We start from the raw sequence: 24,464 nt of genomic DNA, 5'->3' as shown, positions 1-24,464 counted from the left end.
GCTGCACTCAGTGACCCCTGTGGGGTCCCTTCCAGCTCAGAACAGCCTGTGGAATTCTGTGGAGCACCAGGAAAGGTGCCAGGTGTTACAGCACAGCTAAGGGGGAACCTTGCTCAGGGTGTCTTCTCCCACCCTGGTGGTTGTGTTGGCCAAATCAGAACAAAACCCAAAGGAAGTCCAGCTGCTGCTGCAGGAAGCTCAGGTTTCCTCTTGCCACGTGGTGTTCCAGTCGTTCAGAAATGCTTCCTCTCCTGAAAGAACCCAGGGCAAGGCCTGGAGAGCAGGAAAAGTGATCCTGCCTTGGACTAAAGCCACCCAGAGCCTGCCTCGAGTTCCCCAAGAGATGGTGCTCAGGAAGGTGCAGACCTGCTCAGCTTTTACTTACTTAAAACAAGGACTTTACATGAAAAAAGCAAAATTTAGCAAAAGCATCTGGCCTTCAAAAATTTTCCTTAAAAAGCAGTGTCAGATCTTTTTCATTTTAGTGGATTGTTAATTCTGATGACCTACTGCAAATGTTTCAACAAAGATCTTATTACATCACTATTCAATGGTTTTCACCTCACAACTGCTGTATAATTATGTTAATATAATTTATATTTTCTGCTTTGGAGTCTCTGTCTCATTTTAGCCATTTTGTTCTGCCAAGACCAGCACTGAGGAACCCCTGTGCTCTGCCAAGTTCTCAGAGATCCTGAAGGATCATCATTTACACACCCTGCTCTCAATAGCTGCACCAGCATCATGGGATCAGTGTCACTCCTTAAGCTCAGTAGATGGAAATGACACTTGAGCAGGTCCAAATCCCAGCTCCAGATTAGCTGCCTCCGTGTAACACGCTGTGCCATGGGCCTTATCAGCACTTTCTTAGGGAAATCACAAACTACCTTCAATTACAGGATCATCCCCCTGACATGGATCATACCCAAGTTTGACTCCTGCATTATAAACTGCTTAAAAATTACATAATGACTTTTGTCAGAAAAGAAAGGATAGAATTTCTACATTGTACATGCAACTAAGCTTCCATCAATTTAGTTAATAACCTTCTCATGCTTAATATCATCAGAGGAAATAAAGGACCAAGAGGAAAACCTCAGAGCCCTACAAATATTATAATATTCATCATTATAGGAGAAAATATCAGAAGACAATATTGGAAAGCTTCATATTTATGACAATACTTATAGGTGAAGGCAAGCCAGTAATTCAGTTCTTATTTTTTACGTCATTAAGCTGTGAATACAATTCTCATTTCCTCTCTTCAGATGCCCAGCTTGCTGATTCAAAGCTTGGCTTTGACAGTGCTGGCTGTTGGCTGAATCCTTTACATTTCCCACTTGTGTTGGCCGCAGTTTAAGAAGCAGCAGAGGCTTTGTCCAGCAGAATCCAGCCTATCCATTCCCAAGGAAAAGCAAATGGAATCGGCAGCTGTGCCACGCGCAGGGTTAAACCCGGCTTACCCCCGACCTCCCAAGTGTAACACCACCATCCTTGGAAGAGATGACCCAGTTTATCAGAGACATTCCTGGCTCTTTGCCAGCCCCTCATCCCCCCACCGTGCAGCAATTTCTGTGGTGCAAATCCGGTGGCTATAATTGGGATAAATAATTGCACGGAGTGGAGTGTCCTCATCCTGCCTTTTCTCAGAGCCTGCGGTTTTACATCGGCTTTTAGGCACCACTTGAAAATGTTTCAGGCCATGTGCACAAAATCTATACACAAATTTCAGATTATTAATCAAAGACATGCTAAAAAATGGAAGAACTTGAGGTTTTATACAGAACTTGCATTTATGCTGCAGCTGAGCACTGTGTGTGGTGTTCATTTCAATTGCAGTGAAATCATATTAAATCAACATTCAGTTCTGATACTTGGTGATGAAATGGGCTGAGGTAATGGTTATTTTTAGCAAACAAACCTCTCACAAACAAATTTGCCATGCCTTTGATCCCTGTCACTGCTTCTCTGTTATATTTTGGGAGGAATGGGAAGATCAGAAGCACTCAAAGTATTCAAAGTATGAACAAATCCCAGATTCTTCTGTACAAGCACAGTGTCATTTTGACTTATTCACCTTTCCCAGTGACACCAGCATGGAGTTCTCTGAACCCTGATACTAATTAATACCTGTTTTCTTCAGAGGATTATTAATTCCCACCTCAGGATCTTATTTGTATGTATTAACAGTGATTTTGAATCATTCCACTACATTTCTCCTTTCACATCTGCACCATTTAATATAATTCTTGCTTTTCAGTTTATTATTTCTTGATTTCCCACATACAAATTATGAAGGTCTGCATTTTCCCTTAACACACCAAGATATTTAACCTCATAAAAGCTGTTCCAGATTACACATTCCTTCAGCCTGAGGTTTCAGCTTCAGGTTTCACCAGTGCCACAAAGCTGCCCCCTGTCAGTGACAGCCATCCTGAGCTTAGGCTGGACACTGCTGCTCACACACAGCACAGACTCAGGCCAAAGGTGTCTGAAGGCACCTTTCCACTCCTGCTCACATCCTGGGAGGTTTCTGCAGCACAGACTTTTTGCATCTTTCCCCACTGGCTGGGTAAGCGTGAAGTTTGCTCTGATGGAAGCAGAGGTGATAAATATTTCATAGCACCCCACTGTGAGAAGAGCTGTAACAGCTTCAGCACGCAGCCAAAATTACAGATATTCTGTTAATATCTGTTTCTAAATCAAACTGAATAAAAAAGATTAATAAAACCAAAAAGAGATATCAATGCAATGAACAGTCTAGCAAAGAAATTACACTCTGAGCCCCAGACATCTCACCCTGATTTCCAAAGCAGCCCTCAAACCACACAAACTGACAACTCACCCTTCTGGAGATTTTGAGCTGATCTGTGTAATAGTGAATATTCAGCCTCAAAGTAAACTGATTTTTAGATTTTTAGTTATAATTCTTACTTGATCTATCAATGTCATCCTCACATTGGAGCAGAAAGTTCTGCAGTTCCTGTTCAGGCAGGATGCATTCCTGGCCTGCAGCCTCACAGCAGACAATAAACCAGGGTGATTTGTGGCACTGAGGTGCAGCACATCACATAATAAAAAATCACCAGACCTGTCCCCCTTTGCATTCCTCCAGCACTGCTGGGGGACAAGGAGGTGCTGCTCCCTGCCAGAAGGCCAGGCCATGCTATGGGTGGTATTACCAAAGCACCAATACCTTGAGATATGTATTTAAATATCTCAGAGCAGGAGGAAACACTTCAGCCAGCATTCCAAATGGCACAAAGCAGGAGAAAGGCCAGTGTTCCCTGCAGACTCCAGCAGGGCTCAGCTCTCCCTGCACACCCTCTGGCTCACCCAGACACACTCCCACTGACTTGACTGAACCACAGCTTTCCCCTCTCCTGGGAGAGCAGAGAAGGTGGAGAGAACTCCCCAAGTTCCTCCTGGAACAGTTTTAAAACAAAAGGCAGGGCTGAGGTGGCCTCTGACTGCAGGAGCTTTAATCCCTGCCAGGTTCTTGTGGAGCTGCTCTGAGGTGTTTGCTCTCAGCTCACGCTGGTTCTCCTGAGCCTGGCACACCTCAGGCCAAGCAGGAGCTTTCTTTAGGGTTCTACTGATGTGTCTCCCCACAAAATCCAGCTGTGCTCCCATGCCCAGAACAGCTGGGGGCAGCTGTCACACCTCAGCCCCTCCACCTGCCCAAGGTGTGCCTGCACTCCTGTGACAGAGTTTTATTCAAACAGCCAATGTGCAAACAGTGATACAAAAATCTAATTCCGGCACTCTCTCACATTTCAGGTCTTTTCTGCCCCCAAACGCAACAGTCTGAGAGCCCAGACACCCCAAAGTGAAGCTCAGGGCAGACAAGCCCCCTCTCTCCCCCAAAATGGGACTTTGGGGGAGTTTAAGGCCCATCTTACCCAGAGCCACCACTGTGTGACAAATGCTCTCCAGAGCACACCAGTACCTTTAAATCTACCACAAACACAACCCTTTCTGCTCAGACCTCAGATGACACACAACTGAAGCACAGTCAGTACACCCAAGAGCTAAGAACAGAAGATATTTTCTCCCTTTTAATTCTCCTTAACTGGTACCTTCACTGCTATTTTTGAATCCTTGTTATCCTTCCACCACCCTGTGAAAAAGCAAAAATCAATGCATTCATAAAGGCCACTGCACATGCACCAGGACAGAACACAGAACTGTCATTTCCAAAGACACTCTCATGAGTTACTGAGAGGGTGATATTTCTAGACTAATATTCATTAACAATCAGGATTACATCATCCTACAGCAGAGCTGAGCAGACCAGAAAGAGTTTCTGCAGAATTGCACAGCTTTTATTTCTCTCCTGATACAGTTGAAGGACAGGGCAAGGGAAACAAAACATCAAGGCAGAAGATTAAAAATTCAGAGCATCTAAAAGACAATCTTCTCCATTTTAACCAAAATACAGATTAGCCTTTTTCCTGTTTGAATGGCAGTAATTGCCATAATGGCACTTCTACAACTCTATCCATTCTATTTCTGTTCCCTCACACTCTTTATTCCAAAGAATTTCACAGATGAAATCAAAGTTTCTAGGAAGTAGGAGCTTTTTCTCCTTTGCTTGTCTTACCCCTGTGTGTACACAGCACTTTCAGAGTGCCAAGTCCTCAACCAGCCCCCTGAAGGAGGCTGATTCTGCACTCAGACTGGGAAAGTGCATCCACAAATCTGGACACAGATGTTGTCAAACAGATTGTATTAACCAAAGGGTTTTATGCATTTTATTGATTAAAAAGAGAAGTGAGTAAAGGTGTAAGGAAAAAGAATTCTCTAATTACGATCCTTAATGGTTTCTCACTGCAGGAAGAGGCTGGAGCAGAGAAGGGAATGGAGCTTGGGCAGGGTCTGGAGCACCAGGAGGGGCTGAGGGAGCTGGGAAAGAGGCTCAGCCTGGAGAAAAGGAGGCTCAGGGGGGATCTTGTGGCTCTGCACAGCTCCTGACAGGAGGAGACAGCCAGGGAGGTCGGGTTGTGCTCCCAGGGAACAGGGACAGGAGAGGGAATGGCCTCAGGCTGGGCAGGGGAGGCTCAGGAAATACCGGACATCAGGAAATACTGGATATCAGGAAATATCACTGAAAGGGTTGTAAAGCATTGGAACACATTGCCCAGGGCAGGGGTGATTCCTAGAAGTGTTCATAAAACGTGTGGATGTGGCCCGTGGGGACACAGTTTAGTGGTGACCATGCTGATGCTGGCCTGACTCAATGATCTTAAAGGTATTTTCAAACCTCAGGGACTCTATGATTAATGAACAGGCACCTCCACATCCTTGAAAGTTTAAATTTACTCCAGAGCTGCCTTCTACAGCTGGGGTCAGGTATCCAGCAGGACCACAATGCCCAACAAACACCCAGTGCTGCAGGGACCAGCATCACCCACTGCCAGCCCTGTGCTCCCACTGCCACATCTGAGCTGGCTCTGGCACACAGCTGACCCCCAGAACAGCACTGAACTCTAAAAACAACCCCAGCAGCAGGATTTGTACCTGTCAGGTCACACACCCGACCTGGATTGCCTTACAGCTGGATATTGGCTGTGGATGGGGTGGTACTGGGAGGGAGGGGGAAAACCTCCCCATTTAGCTGTGAAACTCTACCCCGGACACTCCCCAGCTCCTTGGTGAGATGCTCTAAAAGGTCATTAAGTGATAGAGGGGATGAGCCTTCCAGAAAAGAGCTGCATTTTAAAAAGCCTCCTCAAGAGAATTAGCACTTAGGAAAGAAAGAAGATGGATTGAGCACAACAGGATTTGCACAAAAGTACCAGTTCCTCTGGGAGATGCTCTTGTAAAGTACTCTCTGTACAAAAAGAAGTAAGTCATTGTACCAAACTCTGCAGAAATTGGAAGTGCTTCAGCTGAGACCTAGAAAAAGTCTGAGAGAAAACACCATGAATATGATAGTCCTTAGATTCCTACTTATACAGGAAACACTGCCACACTCACACTTTCTGAAGACTAAAGAACTGAAAATAATAAAGGAAAAAGTTCTGGTTACAGCAGGAGAAAGCAAGGAAAGGCTCTTCCATTGCCTGGACCTCACTGCCAGCAGAGCAGGCACTGCTAAAGGCATTGCCAGGACACTGCCAGGGCACTGCCAGGACACTGCCAGGGCACTGCCAGGGCACTGCCAGGGCACTGCCAGGGCACTGCCAGGACACTGCCAGGGCACTGCCAGGGCACTGCCAGGACACTGCCAGGGCACTGCCAGGACACTGCCAGGGCACTGCCAGGGCACTGCCAGCTCCACAGACTGGGGAGTTTGGTCACCATGACAGACACTTCCCCAGTTGCTGCTTCTGACAGAGCTGGAGTGACAGGGCAGTCCCTGGAGAGCCTGCCTGTACCATCCCACCTGAGGCTGGATTTGCTGGTAAGGAGGCAGAACTGACACCTCTTCAAAGACAAGCTGGAAATGCTGAGCACTGACTAAACCAAAGAGTCGGGCAGGTTTTTTTTTCCCCTGACAAAAGCTGTTTCATACCTTGTGTTATGGTTTGGAGTTGTCTGTGAATTGAGGACACCAAACTGGCTGATTCTGCTGCTGTGAAATGACATTTATGTGGATAAAATTAGACTTGATCAAGTTCCTACAGCCAGCACTGACTAATTCTGTGCATGTGCAGAGAAGCTGCAAAGGGAGTTACTCTCTTAAGCATTCAGATGCCTCAATTAACAACCACTTCACTTTCAATATAAAAAACATATTCTGAGCTCCAAACTCTCAGTCCTGATCAACTCAGATGTTGTGTTTGAGCCAAGAGCACAATTCCTACCTGGGCATCACCTCACACTGGATTACAACCTTGACCTGCTTTTAAAGATAGACATCAACTTCACCTCAACTGAAACACTGCACATGCAGAGAATGTTTGTATCAAAGGAAAAAGGGAAAAATCCCACCCAAGGTAAACAGAACTGACATTCTCAAAAATGTTCTTTTCATTGTTTCACTTGATGCATTAGATACTTAAATGGAAATGTACTTACTGCTCTTTTTCTGGAACAACCTGTAATCCAAGGCACAGTAAGGTTTCCTGAAATCTGCAGAGGGGAAGGAGGAAACAGAACAGAAAACAAGAGCAGTTTAAGTTGCTGTGAGAGCCAATACTGAGACTTCAGCACTGTGCATTCAATTCTGACACCAATGTTTGTAAGCAGGTTAAGACTGAAAACCAAAGTGACACTCACCTTTACTGCCAAGAAAAAAACATTGTTTCTTTGGGTGAAGGCAAGATAACACAGTGACAACTTGGGTGTTTCTGTACTTTTGGTACCCCAAAAAACTTGTATTTCAACAGCAGCTTCCCTTTCCATCTGGCAGGATAAGCAGACTGGAGTCAGACAAGGGATGAGGACTGAGCTGCCCTCACATCTTTTTCTATTACTGCACTTCAACTTCCAGAAGAAATACTCTCGTGTTTGTTACTGAGCTGTTCAATGTCTCATGTTAAAGATTTGAGTGCCAGCAGAAAAATTAGGGATATCAGGATGGAGAAGGAAGGAGAAGGGCTGTGAAGGCAAAGGAGAGCTGCTTCCATTCCTATTGCTTCTCCATCATTCCCAGAGGTCAGACTTTCTTAAATAAAAATCTCAGAGTGTTTTCCCTGATCATCTGAGGTGTGCCATAGCCTGGAATATTTTAGGCTTATTTAAGATTCCATGGTCACCTTCTGCTGCAGACAAGCAGTGCTTGAGAGACCAAACACAGCTCTGGAGAGATCAATCACCTGTGAGGGGAAAACCTGTGCACTTCTGCTGACTGACCCAAACTGCTCTGAGAGTTTCTGTATTTGCAAAGTTCCTCACGGATGGCTCTTGCAGCATGAGCACAACGAGCACAGCAGCCCTGGTACAGGTGGCTGCTGTACAAGCACATAAAACACTTTTATCCTTCAAGCTTTTAGCTGGAAGCACTTGGAGGTCACCCAAAGTCAGACACTTTCTCACTACAGCACGCAGAGAATTGAGGGGGATGAAAGGAGCATCCTCCCCTCTCAAGGACCATTAGGGTTTGAGCCTAAAATATTAATTTCTGCACTGCACACACACATTTTAGAAATTCTGTTTGTCTGTTATAACCCTATATCCCACACAACAGCTTCACACCACAGAATCCTCTGCAAAGGCACCCTGAGGAACCACCCAAGGGCCTCCTCTTCACTCATTTAAAGGGGGCTAAGGAAAAAAAAAGTGATTTTCTATGGGAATAAAGCAACATCCACGTGGCAGGGAGTTAAGGGTTGCTGGGAAGACAAATACACACAATTCTGACAGGGATGAGGCCAAAAGCAGCCGAGTTCATCTCAAGAGAACCCCCTGGAAGACAACATGCATGGCACTGTTCTGAGCTGCCCTTGTCAAACAGGCACCAGAGTAAACAAAAATACAGATTCTCAACAGTGTTCTTGTCCCTCAGGGATGGGGGAAGAAACCAAGACTAAATCCCAGCTCAGGCTGGAGGACAGCACAGGTAACCTCTCCATTGCAACACATTCAAAGTCAAACTAAGACAAGCAAGTAGGCTGAAGAATTTGTTTACTGAAACTGCTCAGGCATTAAAATTGATCACTTAATTAAATTTAGTCTTAAGTTACACTAACATGAATTTGATTAATTGAACCAGTAAGGAAGCTATAACTAATTGCTAATTAGATACCCCACCAATATATGACAGTAATTGCTTCATCAAAACATGAATCACACAGTCCTGACTTTGAAGAAGCATCTGCTTGGATGTTCAACTACTCCAATAATCATTTAGCTCAGGTTTAATCTATTTTTAAATTCAAGAAGATTTCCCCAAGTTTAAGGATTTTCATCTCTGTGCTGATGGATAAATTAGCTAAACATGGGCAATAAAATTAACATAAACTGACTTCAAAAAAATGAAATGTCATCCTGTACAAAACTAAAAGGATTCAAGACAGCACCTCAGAAAGTCTCTAATACCCAGAAGTGTCACCTCAGGGGTTCACAGGGTGCAAGCTCACAGCAATAGGGGAATTAACAGCATCCCGCTCAGCTTTTCCAAGGTTTAAAACCCTGGAATGACAAGGGATATATGACAGAAGCTCCCTCCATCCAAAGTCCAAATCCAAAGAGCAGGGTGTCTGAGACAGCCATGGAGGCCAGCTGGGGTACAGATGAATTCCTCACTTATCAGAGAACCAGGTGTGTTGTTACAACAGGGAAAAGTAAAAAATAAACCTAAAACAAAGTTACAGAGATCTTATTCTGATCCATAAAACACCACATGAGGATAAAATATCATCTACCATGAACTGTTCCAGCTCTTCAAAAAGACTTAATTCCTACCCCATAAACCCCCAAAGCAAAGTTATTCTTAATTTCATTAAAAAAATTAAAATAGAAGGAATCAATCTCTCTTATGCTTTTTCAAGAGTGAAATAAAGCACCATGAGCACACAGCTGATGGAGGCATCAGTTATGGATCTCCCTTCATGAAACTTTATAAAATGTCCTCAACTCACTCGTAAGCACTTTTACCAGCCCTTTCCTTGGACTGATCTGCACATTTAGAGTTTTCTTCTCCTGTGAAACTGGGATGGCAAAAGTAAACAGCATTTCAGGAATTCTGTAACCAAGTCAGAAAAGTAACAGCAAACACTGAGAGACTGTGTGAGAGCAAAGGAGAGAACAGCCCATCTGATGTGCATCTACTCCCCAGAATTTACCCTCTGTCCAGAAAACCTCTGGTTTAGCCAGAGAAATAATAATTCAGGTGAAAAGTGGCACTGACTTGGACTCAGAAGCTTTCCTTCAAATGGCCACAGGAGATAGGAACAAGTCAGGAAAAAAAGAAAAGAAAAAGTAAAAAAACCTAAAAAAACATGACTCACAAAGTCTCGTTCTCTATCCTGGTGAGCAAAGCACAGGAAAAGCTGATAGGCTGTCGACATGGTTTATTTCCAGGATAAAATAAAAAGGCAGTAACAGGCAAATGCATGCAGGTGACACACACAGAATCACATTCTGTCAGCCTTAAAAGACTTTTACCTGTGTCTCCAGGCTATGTCATGCCAGATGGTGTAAAAATCCATGAAAAATACCAATCTGGATGTTTCCTGCACAAGTATCTCTCCTCTTGTAATACCAAAAACTAAAAAAAAATGTGTCAAGTGCTGTAGCTTCTCCTAAACATCTTTTAGTTCTTCAATGATCTGCATTTAATTTCCCCTCAGTATCACTAAAGGGATTTTAGTACAGGAAAAGGAATAAAGGGATTGAATGTAAACTGATTATTTGAATTAGATGCTGTGGGAAAGGAAGCTGAGTTAACTCCATCACAGGGGATCCTAATCCCTGACAAAACACAGACACTGCCACCTGCACAGGGGGTACACATTCCAAGCTGACATCAATGGGGTGAGCAAATGCACAAATGTCAGCAGGAAACCATGTCTTGTGCCACGTGTGATGTGTGTCCCCAGGGGAACACCTGAGGAATGGCCATGGCGCCTGCTGGAAAGCCAGGGCAGGACAACACAGGCTTGAGCAACCACCAGCTCATGGGTATGACCCTCCTGCAGCCAAAATTTAGCCCTGGAATCCATGAAATCCTCACTGATCTTCAGTATATGGCCACCAGGGGCTGGCTGGACAGGTAAAGTGCTACCACACTGCAGTGCTGCCTGCACTGGGTTTGAGAAGGAATCATCTCCACTGGAAGGCATAAAAGGAGCACAGCCTGCAGAAAGGTGAAGCTATTGCTTAACAGCCACCAACTCTGAAAGGAAACAGCATTTATCTACAACCTCAACTCTGAGGTTTGAAGACAGAGATAAACTGATGGATTACCTGGTAATTATTTTGGTTTTGTGACAGCCTCAGTTGACTTGAAGATGTAAAATGAGGAGAAAAGGTACTTCTGGCTGCGTTGGCAGGGTTATAAATCGTGCTGGACGTAGTGTGCAATGAGGTCCGTGCAGGCAGGTGGAACTCTCTGCTGTGGTAGAGGAGGTTGTCAGGCCCGTCCCTGGCACTGCCCAGCTGTGCCCCACAGCCCCCGCTGCGGCCCGGCCCGGCCGCGCTTTGGTTGTCCCCGCGGCCGGAGCCGCTGCCCTCACAGAATCTGGAGTAGCTCTGGATCTGCGCCCCCATGGAGGCCAGCTCCTCCTCGCGGGCGTACTCGTCGTCCACGTCGCCCGTCTCCATGGCGATGGACAGGCAGCTGCCCTCCAGCGAGGGGGGTTTCTGCGCCGCGCCCCCCGCCACCAGCCGCTGCGGCTGGTCCGTGACGGCCAGCGAGAACACCTCGCGGATCTCCAGGTTCTGGGTGCCGCACGCGGGGTCCCTGGGGTGAGCCCTCGGCCCGGGGGCCACGTGCGACGCCAGGGCCGCGGGCTCGGCTTTGTGCAGGCGCTGGCACGCCAAGGGCTCGGCCCTGCAGGGCCTGTGGCAAATCATGGGTTTCTGAGGTAACACCAGCTCCGCCGTCTGCACCGAGGAGCTGCCGTAGCTTTTCTTCGTGTGACTGTAGATGGAGTTGGCAGAATTGAGCACGCTCGTTTGCCTGGATAGAATAATGGTCTTTTCCCCCACCAAGAGGGAAGCGTTTTTACAGTGGGGTACCTGCCGCCCCAGAGGGATGTGCTGCTGCTGGAAGTCTGCGTCGCTCTTGCCCGGGAGCCGCGGGATGGAGGTTTTGTGCAGCTCTGCCACGGAGGCGTTCGTGTGCTTGGCGGCTCCCGGGCGGCCCGAGGAGCTGGCAGGGCTGTAGATACCAGTCACTATCACGTCGTTGTTAGAAGAGGTCCAAGAGGATTGCTGGCTTTGGGATCGAGCGATATTCACCACATTTCTCACTGCTGCTTCGGGGGGCACGGAGGGAGTGGCAGGGGCAGTCCCTGGCGGGGTGCCCCCAGATTCCACGGCGATCTTGCTGCTCATCTTCCGCCGCTTGTTGCCAACCCACGTCTGCAAACAACGACAGCAACCACACCAAACACAAAACGAGGTGTCAAGGAGGCAGAAAATAATTTGCAATTCCATTTTTAAGCAGGTCTGATGACATGTTAAGTGTTCGAGTTGAGATGTAAGTTTACAAATATGTAAATCATGTACTGATTATGCAGTGAACATGACAGGGTGGAAATACAGGCCTGAACAATACAGAGTAGAGATCCAGGCCTGTTCTCTTTGGGATCCACAACTTATACACAGGACAACCCCCACCTCAATTCCAAAGCCCCAGCTTCTCAAAAATCCTGATGCCTCCTGACTTGAAGTTACCCTCAAGATTTATTTCATTGATACCACCATGACTAATTTCATACAGGAAAAAAACCATCCCTGCCATACACTATTCTACTCTACTATTTTTTGTCAAATTTCACAAAATGTCTAATTTGAGGCACAGCTTGTAATATGCAGTAAAATGTCAGTTACTGGTCAGTTTTGCCTCTGCTGAGAGTCCCATTCTCCTGACCAATTGTATTTAGCGAATTCATGTGCCTATTATAATCCTATCTGCAAGTGCCAGCTGCAACTCAAGTATCATTTTGCAAAGAACTAATCACGGCCCAAGAGTTTTATAGGATAAAAAGAGAAAAAGGGGCATTAGGAGAAGCAGAAATGATGGGTGTAAAGAAGAGAAAGGTAAGATCACGCTAAAATGTGACAAATACAGGACAGACACTGGATCTGTTTCCATTGCACTTCCTAAGTAAGAAAAAGTTGCAAATCAGGGCTCAGGAAGGGAAGAAAACAGAAGGAATGATACTTGATTGCAGGAGGGGAAATGGAGAGGGAAAGGAAACATGAAGATGGAGAGAACTGCAAGGAGAGGGGAGCTGGGCTGCCTCCTCCAGGACATTCAATCAGCACAAAAATAGCAAACCAGCCCTGGCTGCACCATCAGCATCCAGATTCCTGTTACAACTGCCTGCCTGCCCCAGGAGCCTGAGCCCCTGGCTGACTTTCACAGCTTCTACCACCTCCAGCTGAGAAAGAAACTTTTAATGTTTCCAGAGTGTTCTGAGGGAAGGGAATCGATGCAAGAATTTGGGAGCAGGGTTGTTATTGTCCATGTGCCACTGTTAAACCAATTAAAAACCAACCTAGAGTGGTCTCACTTGCTCCTCCTCAGTGCCCAGTGTCACAGCAGCTCCTGGGACCCCACTACCCTTTGTTATTTTTCCATCTAATGCCTCAGGATTTCTATTTCTGCTCTCCCTCGGACAACAGCCATTTTGTTGTCTAGTGTTTCACAAAGGGATTATTATTTCCCTTTCTGTGGAATTCATAGACTCTGGAAGAGCTCCTGTTAGCACTGGGACATTCTTGTTTTATAGGAAAAGAATGTCCTCACTGTGAATAACCACAAAGGACCACAATATTTATGATTGTGATGTGGAATACAAGTGTGACAGAGTGCATCAAAAAAAATAGTTCCACAATTGTTTCCCCCAAATATATTAATTTATGGAAACTTATTTAGCTTAAAAATAGTTTCTTAATAACATGACCTTGCTCTGATACAATGCATCATATAAAGCTTCTATAGGGCAAGCCACCCTATAATTTAATAAATAATAACTTAAAAAATCCCAACAAAAGACAACAAAAATCACTCCTTGTGCAACCCAGGCCCCTGCTAAATTCAACAGTCACGTGAAGATATTTCAGTGAAAACAAACTCTAAATAGGCTTGCTGGGTAAAAATGAATGTCACACACACACACTGAATTCTGATTTAAGACAAGGATGAAGTTAGAGACTCCAGACCTCTCTATATTTTATGTAAGGCAATGAATGTGTATGCTTTACAAATTTGGAAGGCCTGAGTACTTACCCTGACCACGCTGAAATCCAGTTTAGTTTCTTGTGCACACTGTAATATGAGCTGAAAGCAATTTTTACTTTGATTTGTCATTCCATTTTCATAGTAACGCTGTAATATCCTTTGTTGCTCTACAGTAAATACAGAACGCAGATTCATCTGAAAGGAAAAGGAGACACTCTGAAAGCTGGGGTGGAAACTGTAACTGTGCAGGAGGCACAGGCTCTCATCTGTGCCTGTGATATTGCTGAGGACTGACATGTTTTCTCTACAGAACCTTTTACCAACACTCCCTCACTTTCCAAGAAAGCCTCTTGCAATCAGTGCTGTGTCAAGCTGAACAGGTGAACTGGATGTTTGGAATAACAGTGACTGCTTTGCACAAATAAATAAATATTACATGGTATTGCTAAGCCTATGAGGCTCTAGTCTGAAAGTTTCTTCCTTAAAATTGTAAATATAATAAAGGCATTAGGCAAAACAGAGAAACATCTGCAGCTCCAATATCAGCAGGTCTGCTTCCCATCCCTAACAACAAGAAATAGATACAATCTGGTATAAAATCAAGGTGACTGTTTGACATGAGTAAAGTTTCCACTGTCTCCAACTTCAGCAATTCCTGCACTCCACAAGAGCCTGTCCTTCTGCTCTGTCAGTACTGGCACTTCCAGCTGCAAAGTCACAAGGATCAAGGACCAAAGACCAATTTGGGGGAAAATCCAACTGGTGCTGCCCACCCAGTTTGACAGAGGAGGGACACCCATGTCCCAGGCTGAGAAAGGCTCTGCTGCTGTGACACCCCCTAAAGGCTGGAAATCTGGATTTTTAAGAACATGTAAAGGTTGTTTTTCTGGGATATAACCAGTGCTGGCTTTAGGACCTTGGGATGTGCTCCTGCTCCTTGGTGGTGCTCTGTAACAGCAGCAGTGGTGAATAAGGATGGGCAGAACACCCCACTTCAGTGTTACAGCCTATTTTTATCCAGTTTTCCCAGTTACCATGTTTAATTCTAATTGGTTAGGAACTTTCTTGCCACTCAACTAATTGGTTATAAGGTGCCTGTGTGTGCACAAGCTGAGGCTCTCTCTTTACACAGGTGTTTACATTTTTTCTTTGTGGATTCTCACGGGATATACTTCTTATTTTTCACAGATGCAAACTGCCTTCTTGCAAGAACAGATTGTTATGCAAACTGATTCCCATTCTTATGATTCTTTCTCATGGGAACTTAACAGGCTAGCTGTTAATTCAGCTGAAATAGCAAGGGCTGATTTTACAAGGCCTTTCTTTTAGAAGGCCCTGCCTCTCTGCAGCAGTGCTCAGGAAGCCACCCAGGGTACGAGGCGCAGGCTCCTCCCGGGCCAGCAGCAGCTCCTCAGGTCAGCTCCCAGCACTGCGTCCCCCTGAGTTTCACTGTGAGGACACAAGAGGGGCCTGGACAGGGCAGCACTTTGATGAACACATTAAACCAGACATTGCTTCACGTGTGAAAATTCATGCCCTGGCTTGGGAAAGGCAAACATTATTGCCAATATTATCAATATTACCAAGTGCACAACAAAGTCCTAACGGCAAACTGGAGCTTGATGCTCTTGTTACACAATCTACACAGGCAAAGAATGCAATCCTCTGGGTAGATACCAGAAAAGAAGAGCCTCATCATCCCAGATTTCCAAGGCAGGGCGTTTTTTTGTCCCAGACAGGAGGCCACAAGCTGAGACAACACAAGTGGCCAGCCAGGAACAGCCTGCATCCAACGTGGTGCCTTGGGAAGCAAAAACATCACCAGCCACAAGTTATTTTAATGCAGTACATGCATCACAAGAATACAGAATGAACCAAAGGAGAGGAAACCTGCCAACATCCAGCAGGAAAATAAAGGGGATCAGGGAACCCTTTGCAGCCAAGCATTTTTGAAAATTCTGAATGGAAAGGTAGAGAGGGGAGATCTATCTAATCTTTGCACAAGAGCTGCTTCTAATATAAAGCAAATAAAATTATTAGGGGCTCAAAAGCATAAGCAGACATCTGACTGCTTTCACTTTATTCTCCAAGATGATTATACTATGTAATGGTAATGGATGTTAAGAGTTCAACAGGCCTGTATAAAGAAGAGATTGATATCTAGAATTTCACTAAAATGCTTGTAGGCCAGAGCTTTGACTGCAGAGTTTACTTTCCTCTCTATGTCAACAGGCAATAGAAAAATCAGTAATTACCTATTTGTAAAAATTACCATTTCTTTGAAATAACAGATAAAATAGGAGATAATTTTCCAATCACATTTTTTACCTCTGTTCTCAATTCTTATTCCCCCTCTCAATCCAGTGCATTATTAAACACAGCACCAGCTGCATTACAACTCAGCTTTGCCCAAGTTCTGCCTCCCCCGAACATTTATTCAGTCACAGCCAGAGCTGGCCAAAGGAGACTCTTGCTCTGAATAATCTACTCCTTAAAGAAATTTATAGTAAGCAACAGAGGAGACAATTATTAGTCCATTAACAAATCAATAAAGTTCATAATAATCTACTTTCTCATGCTGAGAACTGCCTTCAGATCTCCCATGTGGATACACAATGACAAGGTCACCAAATGATTTACATCGCTTTGAATGAACTTAGGAGAGTTAATTTTGTGATTCTTTTCCCTCCTGCACGATTGACAGGCCCCAGCTTCCACTCCTGCCTACTCCTCTTTCAGTACCAGTGCTCCTGGTTTATTTAGTGGAGCTCAGTTCCCACAAAGGACCTCAGCAGAAACAGTTCTGAAAGTTCCGTATTCCCAGATGCTGCTGAAGTCACCCCAAAGCTCCAGCATTCATTCCCACACTCAGGCCCATCACACCTCACTCTCCAAACAGCTCACCAACTGCACTGAAGACTCTTCCAATGGCAAGATCAATTTTTAAAACCAGACCTGATGACCTGCGAGGGAAGACCCATGTCAGGTCCTTGACAAGTTTTTTAATTATGTGGATTTCTGTATCCAAGGTCACTTCTGTGTTAAAATACTTTCATTGTTGCATTTGACATCTGTAATTTAGATAAAGACAGGGTGGAGCATTTTGATTAAATCACTTGAACTTCAGATAAACCCTTGAGTATTGCATGACAGGCTTGGCCCAGCAAAGCTCAGGAGAGGTCATGCTCTGCTTTAATAACTCATTTTTTACAGTGGATTTCAATCATTCATGAACTACACCTGCCAACCAAAGTCCTGGTGAGACTCCTTGGTAGCCTCTGCCTTGAATCCAGTAAAGCAGAACTCAAAGGTTTCCTGCAGAGACCATTAGAAACTGATTTAAATAAACAGATTACAGGATCCTTAGCCACAGAGTTATGAACTGAGTCATAACTGCAGTTTACATTACAACATCTTCAAACAAGCAGGTGAGATTTATTAAAGCTTTTTGTGTCATGGATATACCAAATCCTCAGCCAACAGACAGTTCTGTACCTTCTTCCACTGATTTCACACCAGTGTGAAGCACATCTGGCAATATTCTGTCTCTGGCAGGTTCAAAGCTCTCTCATTAATATTATGTCACCTGTAAAGTGCAGATGGAAATCAGTTTGCTATCAGCAGTTCTTTAAGTGCTGATTCTGAGTATCTAAAGCAGAACCCTGTGTTGAATAAACCAATTGACAGATGTTTGGGAGCTCCCCTGGAAAACCAGAGAGTCCAGAGCCACCCCACTAATCCAGGAAGAGCTGGATTATCTCTGCATATCCCACCTGCACAGGCAACAAGTTCTGCTCACACCTGGGAATTTACAGCACTGAGTATTCACACAGCTGTGAGAACATAAAGTTACTGTCTCTGAGACAAATTAATGCACGATACATTCATCAGAGGACTACACTGATTATTTTTGGGGGAAGTGTTACATGTTCAGCATCAGTTTTCATAATCAGAACAAGATATGAGCTCTTACATTTTCTTTAACACAGGAAGTAATTTGCAAAGTGCTAAAATGACTGAACATTGAGGCAGCCACATCAGTGTGAAGGGAATCAGCAGGTCACACACCTTCATCTCAGACTATTATTGAAAACAACCTCAGTAACTTCCAAGGAAATAAACTCTTTTTCCCTAGTGCACCTATGGAGCACTCCAGTCTCTTCAGGATTTCTCACCTTTGTCTTGAACCTCAGACTCCAAGTTAGAAATCCACATGGATTTTTATCATAATTTCATTTTGATCTTGACTTGCCAAGCTTAGCAAACAAGCATGTGAGCTTTTGGGAAGCCAGGTGTCCAGCTGGTTGGCAACACATTGGCACTGAAAAGAGAGTTTGTTACAGAAAAGAACTCTGTGAAATTTAATTAAAATCAGGAAAAGCATTATGCAAACAATTTCTATGAATGTAAGTTGAATTCTCACTTTAATAAAATACAGAGGTGGCAAAGCTGTATTTAAGGATTCAACATCTGCCTGCTCTAATAAAATAAAGCAGCCTTGGCCAAGTGTGTTGGTGTCTCTGGCAGTGCAGAGGATAATCCATGACAGCTGAAAAAGCAGATTTTCCAAGGTTTCCCTTGCCCCTGCCACTTGTCCCAGGCCAACCAACACTGGCAACTCTGCACTGCCGTGGTCTCGCACCCCTCAGCCTGCTGTGAACCCAACAATACCAACATGTTTTATCACTGCCTTTCCGAACTGAACGCTAATTTAAAAATCTGCCCATGGTAACATCCCTCTGCTGTGGGGTGGTTTGGGAGGTGTAAATGGAGTCCAAGTGCTGTCAGGCACTGGGAGATCCCAGGCTGTGACTGAAAAGGACAAAGATGGGAACTCCATGGCCTTCAGTTTGTGCCAAGGACAATTCCATGGACACCCTGCGACCCTCACCAGCTCCTCAGCAGATGACATTGGGGTTGTCCTTAGAGCTGAACTTTTCCAGGCTGCTGTAGTGGTTTGAGCAACTTCTCCCCAGTATTTCCTTTCCATCCCTTCTCTGGGAATGACCGCAGAGGGGAGAACACATCTTTGCACAAGAGCTGTTTCTAATATAAGGCAAATAAAATCATTTGTGTCATGGATACAAATAATTCAGGAGCAGAGCTGGCTCCTGAAGCCGTGGTTTGCCTCATGGAACAGGCACTCAGTGCCCTGTGCCAGGGTCTGCTGCACATCCAGCCCTCCCACCCCACTTACTTCATCCAGCATTCCAAAATCAGGAATCTCTCCAGGGAGACCTGGTGAAGCCAGGTCATTCCTTTTTAGCAACTAATGGAAACAAGTTCCATCTCGAGGAGTGCCACAAAAGAAAGAACAACTATAAGGAAATGGGAAAAAATAATGTAATCAAATAATTCAGGAGTTACTGAGCTGTTCTGCAATTACTTGAGATATCTGGGGGGGAAATGAAGAAAAAATAATGGAGAAGCATAAGAAGGAAAAATTATTTCTGTCTACAATGCACAGCAGTATGGCCTTGGTCTCCAAAAGTCCTTAAATGTTTGGATTGCTGAATCAAGTAAACATTTACAAGGTAAATCTTTATGCTAACACTAATTAATTTGGAAAATAGGAAACAAACCCATAATTACACTCATTTCAAGCAGCAAGAGAAACTAGTCTTGGGTGTCAAATAAATAAGAAATCAATTAAATCAAGAGTATAAGCCACCAGGAAGTTACTAAGTATAAAAATATTTATGGTATAACATTCTAAAACTGTCAGGGATTAACACAGAGTGATAAAAGGGAACCGTTTCTAAGGGTTTTCTTTTTTAACTTCAGCTCCAAAAAGGCATTTTCCTAGGAAAAAAGTCACCTTAAAAAAAACTATATCTGTTTTAGTCTCTCCATCTGTAAAAGGTACAAGAAAATCTGCACACTCCCAATTTATGGTTTTTTTGTTCCCTCCACAGATTTCCAGTGGCAAAAAATAACAAGTCTTAGTGCCAATATAAATCTGAGACAAAACTGGAACTATAGTAAGAAAACTACTATAGGCATAAATAAAACAAGATTGCAGTAGTGACACTATTCCTCCAGCTTTAGAAACTTGGACTGAAATTATCTTTCAATGGCTGCCAAAACCTCACCACCTTTTGCACATCCCAAATGGAAAGAAAACAATCAACCAAGCAACCCCCCAACTCACGTGCTATGTGGAGATGCTGGACACACATCAAGCAACAACTTTTAATAATCTGAATTTGTAGGTTGGTGCCTCTTTCCTACACAGGCCAAACCAGTTACAACACTCACTCCAAGGGCAGTGGATGAGGCCCATGCTTTGGTGAGTGTAATGTACACACCAGCTTGTAAAACTACTTTTAAATATCCGTGACTCGCAGCATAATTGCTTCCCTCTCCACTAAGTACAGCGTTTGTAGGATTGTATTACAGCCCTACCTATAAAATGCAGCCCTTTATTAGGGACAAATTAGACAGCCCTCAGTAACTTAATAACATAATAACCCATGACCACAACACTGCAGGCTTATGCATCCCATCCTGCTTTTTTTGATGCAAATGAGTCTCCTGACTGCAGCTGGATTAGCCACATGTTTTAAATAAAGCATGTATGTGTTTTGTGAGACTGATGTCAGAAAAAAGGGAAGAAGGGTTAAAATGCAGTGTTACTCTGAATGTGTGAGCTGCTTCAGGACTCCAGCTGGGAGTCCAGCACGACTTTAGGTGAGTTGTGTGTGATGTTAGGCATAGAATGAGAAACCCCAGGCTAAGAGGGCAGGGATGGGGCTGGGGACTGCTTGGGGCAGGTGAATGCCACACAGGACAACACAGCCAAGGACACATCCTCCTCCTCACCCTCAAACGCCTGAGGGACAAAAGCATGGCAGCACAAGGCCCCTGTCCAGCCACTGTGACTGGCCGTGCCTGGCACCACAGCAGGCCCATACCATGGAATCACAGAAAGGTTTTGGGTTGGAAGGGACCTTAAAGTTCATCTTCTTCCACACTCCTGCCAACACAGGCACACCGAGCCACTGGGGACACCGGGGCACTAAGGACTGAGGCACCCGTGACACAAGAGAGCACAGTCATAAGCTTTGCCAAGGCGGGTTTAGGTTGGACATTAGGAAGAAATTCTTCATGGAACGGGTGGGAAGACATTGGCAGGGGCTGCCAGGGAGGTCTGGAGTCCCCAGCCCTGGTGTCCAAGGACGGATGGAGGTGGCACTCAGTGCATGGGCTGGTGACAAGGTGGGCATGGGGCACAGGTTGGACTCGGTGATCTCAGAGATCTTTCCCAACCTCAGTGATTCTGGGATTCTGGGATTGAGACACCGGGGAATGAGGAAATTAGCGATGACAGGACATGTGCAGGATCGACTTTATAAACAACTCCTCAGACATTGGAAGGCTCTGCCCAAGGAGGCGGCACAGTCCCCGTCCCTGAAGCGTTTAAGTAAGGCCGGACGTGGCACTGAGTGCCGTGGTGCAGCGGCGGGGGGGTGCTGGGTGTCAGGCAGTGCCGGGGATGCCGGGGTGCTCCCCAGGCTGTGTGCCCGCGCTGTTTCTGTCACTGTCACGTTCCTGTGCCCGCGCTGTTTCCGTGCCGGTCACTGAGGCACCCGCGGCTCAGGGGCCGCTGCCGGGCCCGGCGCGCACGCGCACAGCGGCCCCGGCCGGCGCAGGCGCGCGGGTGCCCCTCCGGCGCGCGCGGAGCGGCTGCGCGCGCACGCGCAGTTCCCCCGGCGGCTCCCGGCGCGCTCCCGGCGCTGCCCCCCCCACGCTCGGGGCCGCGCCGGGGGGGGGCGGGAGGCGCAGCAGCGCCTGCGCGCGCCGGGCGGGTCCGCGCGCGCGAGCCCGCGCGGGCCTCCCCCCACCCCCACCGCCGGGCCCGTGGGGGGGGCATCGCCGGCATCATCATCATCATCATCATCATCATCATCACCACCATCATCATCATCTTCCTCCTCCGCCCCTCCCGCCGCGCCCCTCCCGCCGGGGGCCCCGCCGCGCTCCCCCCTCCGGTGGGAGGAGGGCTCCCCCGCGCTTACCGTGTAGCGCGGGGCCGGCGCGGGGGGCTCCGGGCTCGGCCGGGCTCGGCTGGGTCGGTCCCGGCGTCACACAATGAAATCAGCGGCCCCGATCATTAATTCTCATCATGATCGTGACGTGCGCGCAGACAGCGGCCAATGGCGCGCTGCGATCAGCGCGGCCCGGACGGCGCCCGCCCCCGCCGCCCGCCGGGGGGGCGCGCACGGGAGCGCCGGCACCGTGAGGGGACGGGGCGGCCGCAGCGCCGGCCCCGCCGCGGCCCCGCGGCCCCGCGCCCCGGGCACGGCCGGCATCACCCCGGCAGTGCTCCTGGAAAGCCATCCCTGAGATTTCGGGCGGGGAGGGACAGGGAGGGAGCCCGCGATCCGTGGAAATGTCCCCCGGAGGGTGGTGCCGGGCTGTGCCCAGGGGCAGCACAAGGAGCGGTGCCCATAAACTACAGCGCGAGAAGTTCCAGCTCAACACCGGGAAAAACTTCTTTCCTTGAGGGTGGCAGAGCCCTGGGAGGGTGCGGAGTCTCTCTCTGGAGACATCCCAAACCCACCCGGACACCTTCCTGTGTCACCTGCTCCGGGTGACGCCGCCTTGGTCCGGGTGGTCCAGAGGCCCCTTCCAGCCCCATTTATTCGGTGGTTCCGTGCGTGGCCATCCCTGTGACCCCCTGCGCTGTGCAGCCTGGGCTCGCAGGGACACTGCCCAGTGAAACCCAAAAAGCTCCGTGAAGGACCAGGGCCAATATTATGGCACTCAAGAAATAAACCTTTTATTTCTCAGGATGGATATATTTGGTCTGGGAAGGGAGGAAATGCCAGTGTGTCCAGGTGGGCAGCGCAGGGCAGGTGGGGCCGGACACCTCCTGAGGGCCACGGCCGGGGCTGGTGACACCACAAACCTCACACATTCACTCGTGTGGCCTTACAGGGACCCAGGTACAGCCAGGTGCGTCAGTGCCAGCCCTCCTTCGGGCTCCGCTCCCCTTCCACAAGGAAACCTCCTCAATAAACGAGCAGGAAGCACGCTGCTGACCCATTCTGATGTGGTAGAAATCATGTAAAATCACTGTTTATTGCCTCGGCTGTAGGAGCGCTGAGAAGTCAGAAGCAGATTTGAGACCTGTGTTCATTCCAAAGCCTCCAGACAGGCCACATCCCTACTCCAAATAGTTTCCTCTGAAAGTCACCATGTTCAAATATTAAACAGGCAATTAATTTTGCACGATGCTTTAATCAGAAATACCAGTAAATATTTCTGCAGGACTGAAATAAAAGAATTGCTGCTGGTTCTCTGTAGGCAGGGAGGAGAAAAGCAGACAGTGTTTATGTTTATTTTAAAATTGCAAGAAGTTGTTTACATTGTTTAAAAATTTTAACAGGGATTCTGAACTAGTGGTGGCATCCCTTGGGGAATTGGGAAGAGATGATCTTTAAGGTCTTTCCATCTGAAGCCATTCTACAATTCTATGCTGTAGTAAACATCCTGAATTTAGTAACAAGATTTTAGGGAGAGCCCATATATTTAAATCCTAAATCTGTTGTGCTGCTTTGTCTCCTGGGTATGTTCCCTTCCTCTGTGTGCCATCAACACTCGCCCTGTAAAAATTAAATACAGCAACCAGAAAGGTTCTACAGCACCGCTTTTATAGAAAATAATTGGTTTTGAGTTAGCTATGGAATGATTCCTGAAAAACTTGGTATGTTTTCTTCTCACGTTGTCTGCAGCTTGGGAAACAAAAATGGTGAGACAGTCTCTGTAACATCCCTTGAAAAATACAGTGGTGTTTGATAAAATGCAGCTTATTAAACTCCTTTAAAATGGTGAATAATAGAAAGCAATATTTCAAGGGCTCTAATTTGACTAACAATGGGCTAACAGGTGCTTTTTCTATAGTTTTCATCAGAAAACTCATAGAATCATTCTTGAAGGAGACATGAGATGTGTATTTAAGTTGTCAAAGAAAGCAGTTTGCAGACTCACGGCCCCAAAAGAAGACTTATTGATCACAGTAATGTTCTTTACAATACAGGAGGCTGAACGTACACGTTAACAAAGCTGCTGCTGTTTGCAGCAGAGGAGTGACAAGCTCCAGAAGGAATCTCATGTTATGTATTTCCTTTCCTTTCAAGGAGCCAAACCTTGAGAAAATAAATGATGGCAGGATGAAATAAACCAAGTATTCTTCTCCTGCCATCAGATCTAAATGCTTCCTCCTTCATTAATGACAAATTTAAATTAACAGGGGCTGGCAGATTGGTCTGGTGGTTTAAACAGCAGCCTGGGACATGAAAGGAGTCCTTCCATGAGGGAGCCAGCATCAAAGTGAGACTGTGCTGCAGCTCCTCCGTAGGAGCTCATTAAACTGACGAGCCAGCTCACCATTAATGACTTACCCTGGTGTGGCTCTGCCCCGGGGCTGGGGCTGGGTGTGGGCATTTCCTGCCACAGCTGGGAACATCTGCATGGCTCCCTGCTACACAGGGAATGGATTCCGCCCTGGGGAACCCAGCTGCAGGATCACACTGATGTTCCAAGACCTTTCCCTTTTCCAGCAGCTCGTAGGTTCTCAGACCTTCAGCAGATCCTGCAGGGAGAGGGGTCTCTGTAGGGATGGCTCAGAATTCCTGGACAAGGACTTGGGAGCTGGTGT

General features: G+C 46.3%; 1 protein-coding gene across 3 annotated transcripts in view; it reads right to left on the bottom strand.

Moving 5' to 3' along the window:
• Positions 1-21,989, bottom strand: part of HDX (highly divergent homeobox) — a 41,137-nt gene extending 19,148 nt beyond the window's left edge. The window contains exons 1-6 of one of the 3 annotated variants that reach the window (XM_064426508.1): positions 21,820-21,988; positions 18,999-19,119; positions 17,977-18,122; positions 13,850-13,996; positions 10,855-11,973; positions 7,024-7,077 (exon numbers count right to left, since the gene is read on the bottom strand). In XM_064426508.1, coding sequence (XP_064282578.1) covers positions 7,024-7,077; positions 10,855-11,973; positions 13,850-13,996 — 1,320 coding nt within the window. In that variant the 5' untranslated portion in view covers positions 17,977-18,122; positions 18,999-19,119; positions 21,820-21,988. Of the gene's footprint in view, positions 1-7,023; positions 7,078-10,854; positions 11,974-13,849; positions 13,997-17,976; positions 18,123-18,998; positions 19,120-21,819 lie in introns of all 3 variants that reach the window. The other 2 variants (XM_064426507.1, XM_064426509.1) reach the window with 2 other exon arrangements.
• Between the last annotated feature and the right edge of the window lie 2,475 nt (positions 21,990-24,464).

This window comes from Passer domesticus, chromosome 7, assembly GCF_036417665.1.
Source record: "Passer domesticus isolate bPasDom1 chromosome 7, bPasDom1.hap1, whole genome shotgun sequence".
Taxonomy (NCBI): Eukaryota; Metazoa; Chordata; class Aves; order Passeriformes; family Passeridae; genus Passer; species Passer domesticus.
Note: the sequence above shows the minus strand (reverse complement) of the source record. Positions and strands in the feature narration are given on the sequence as shown.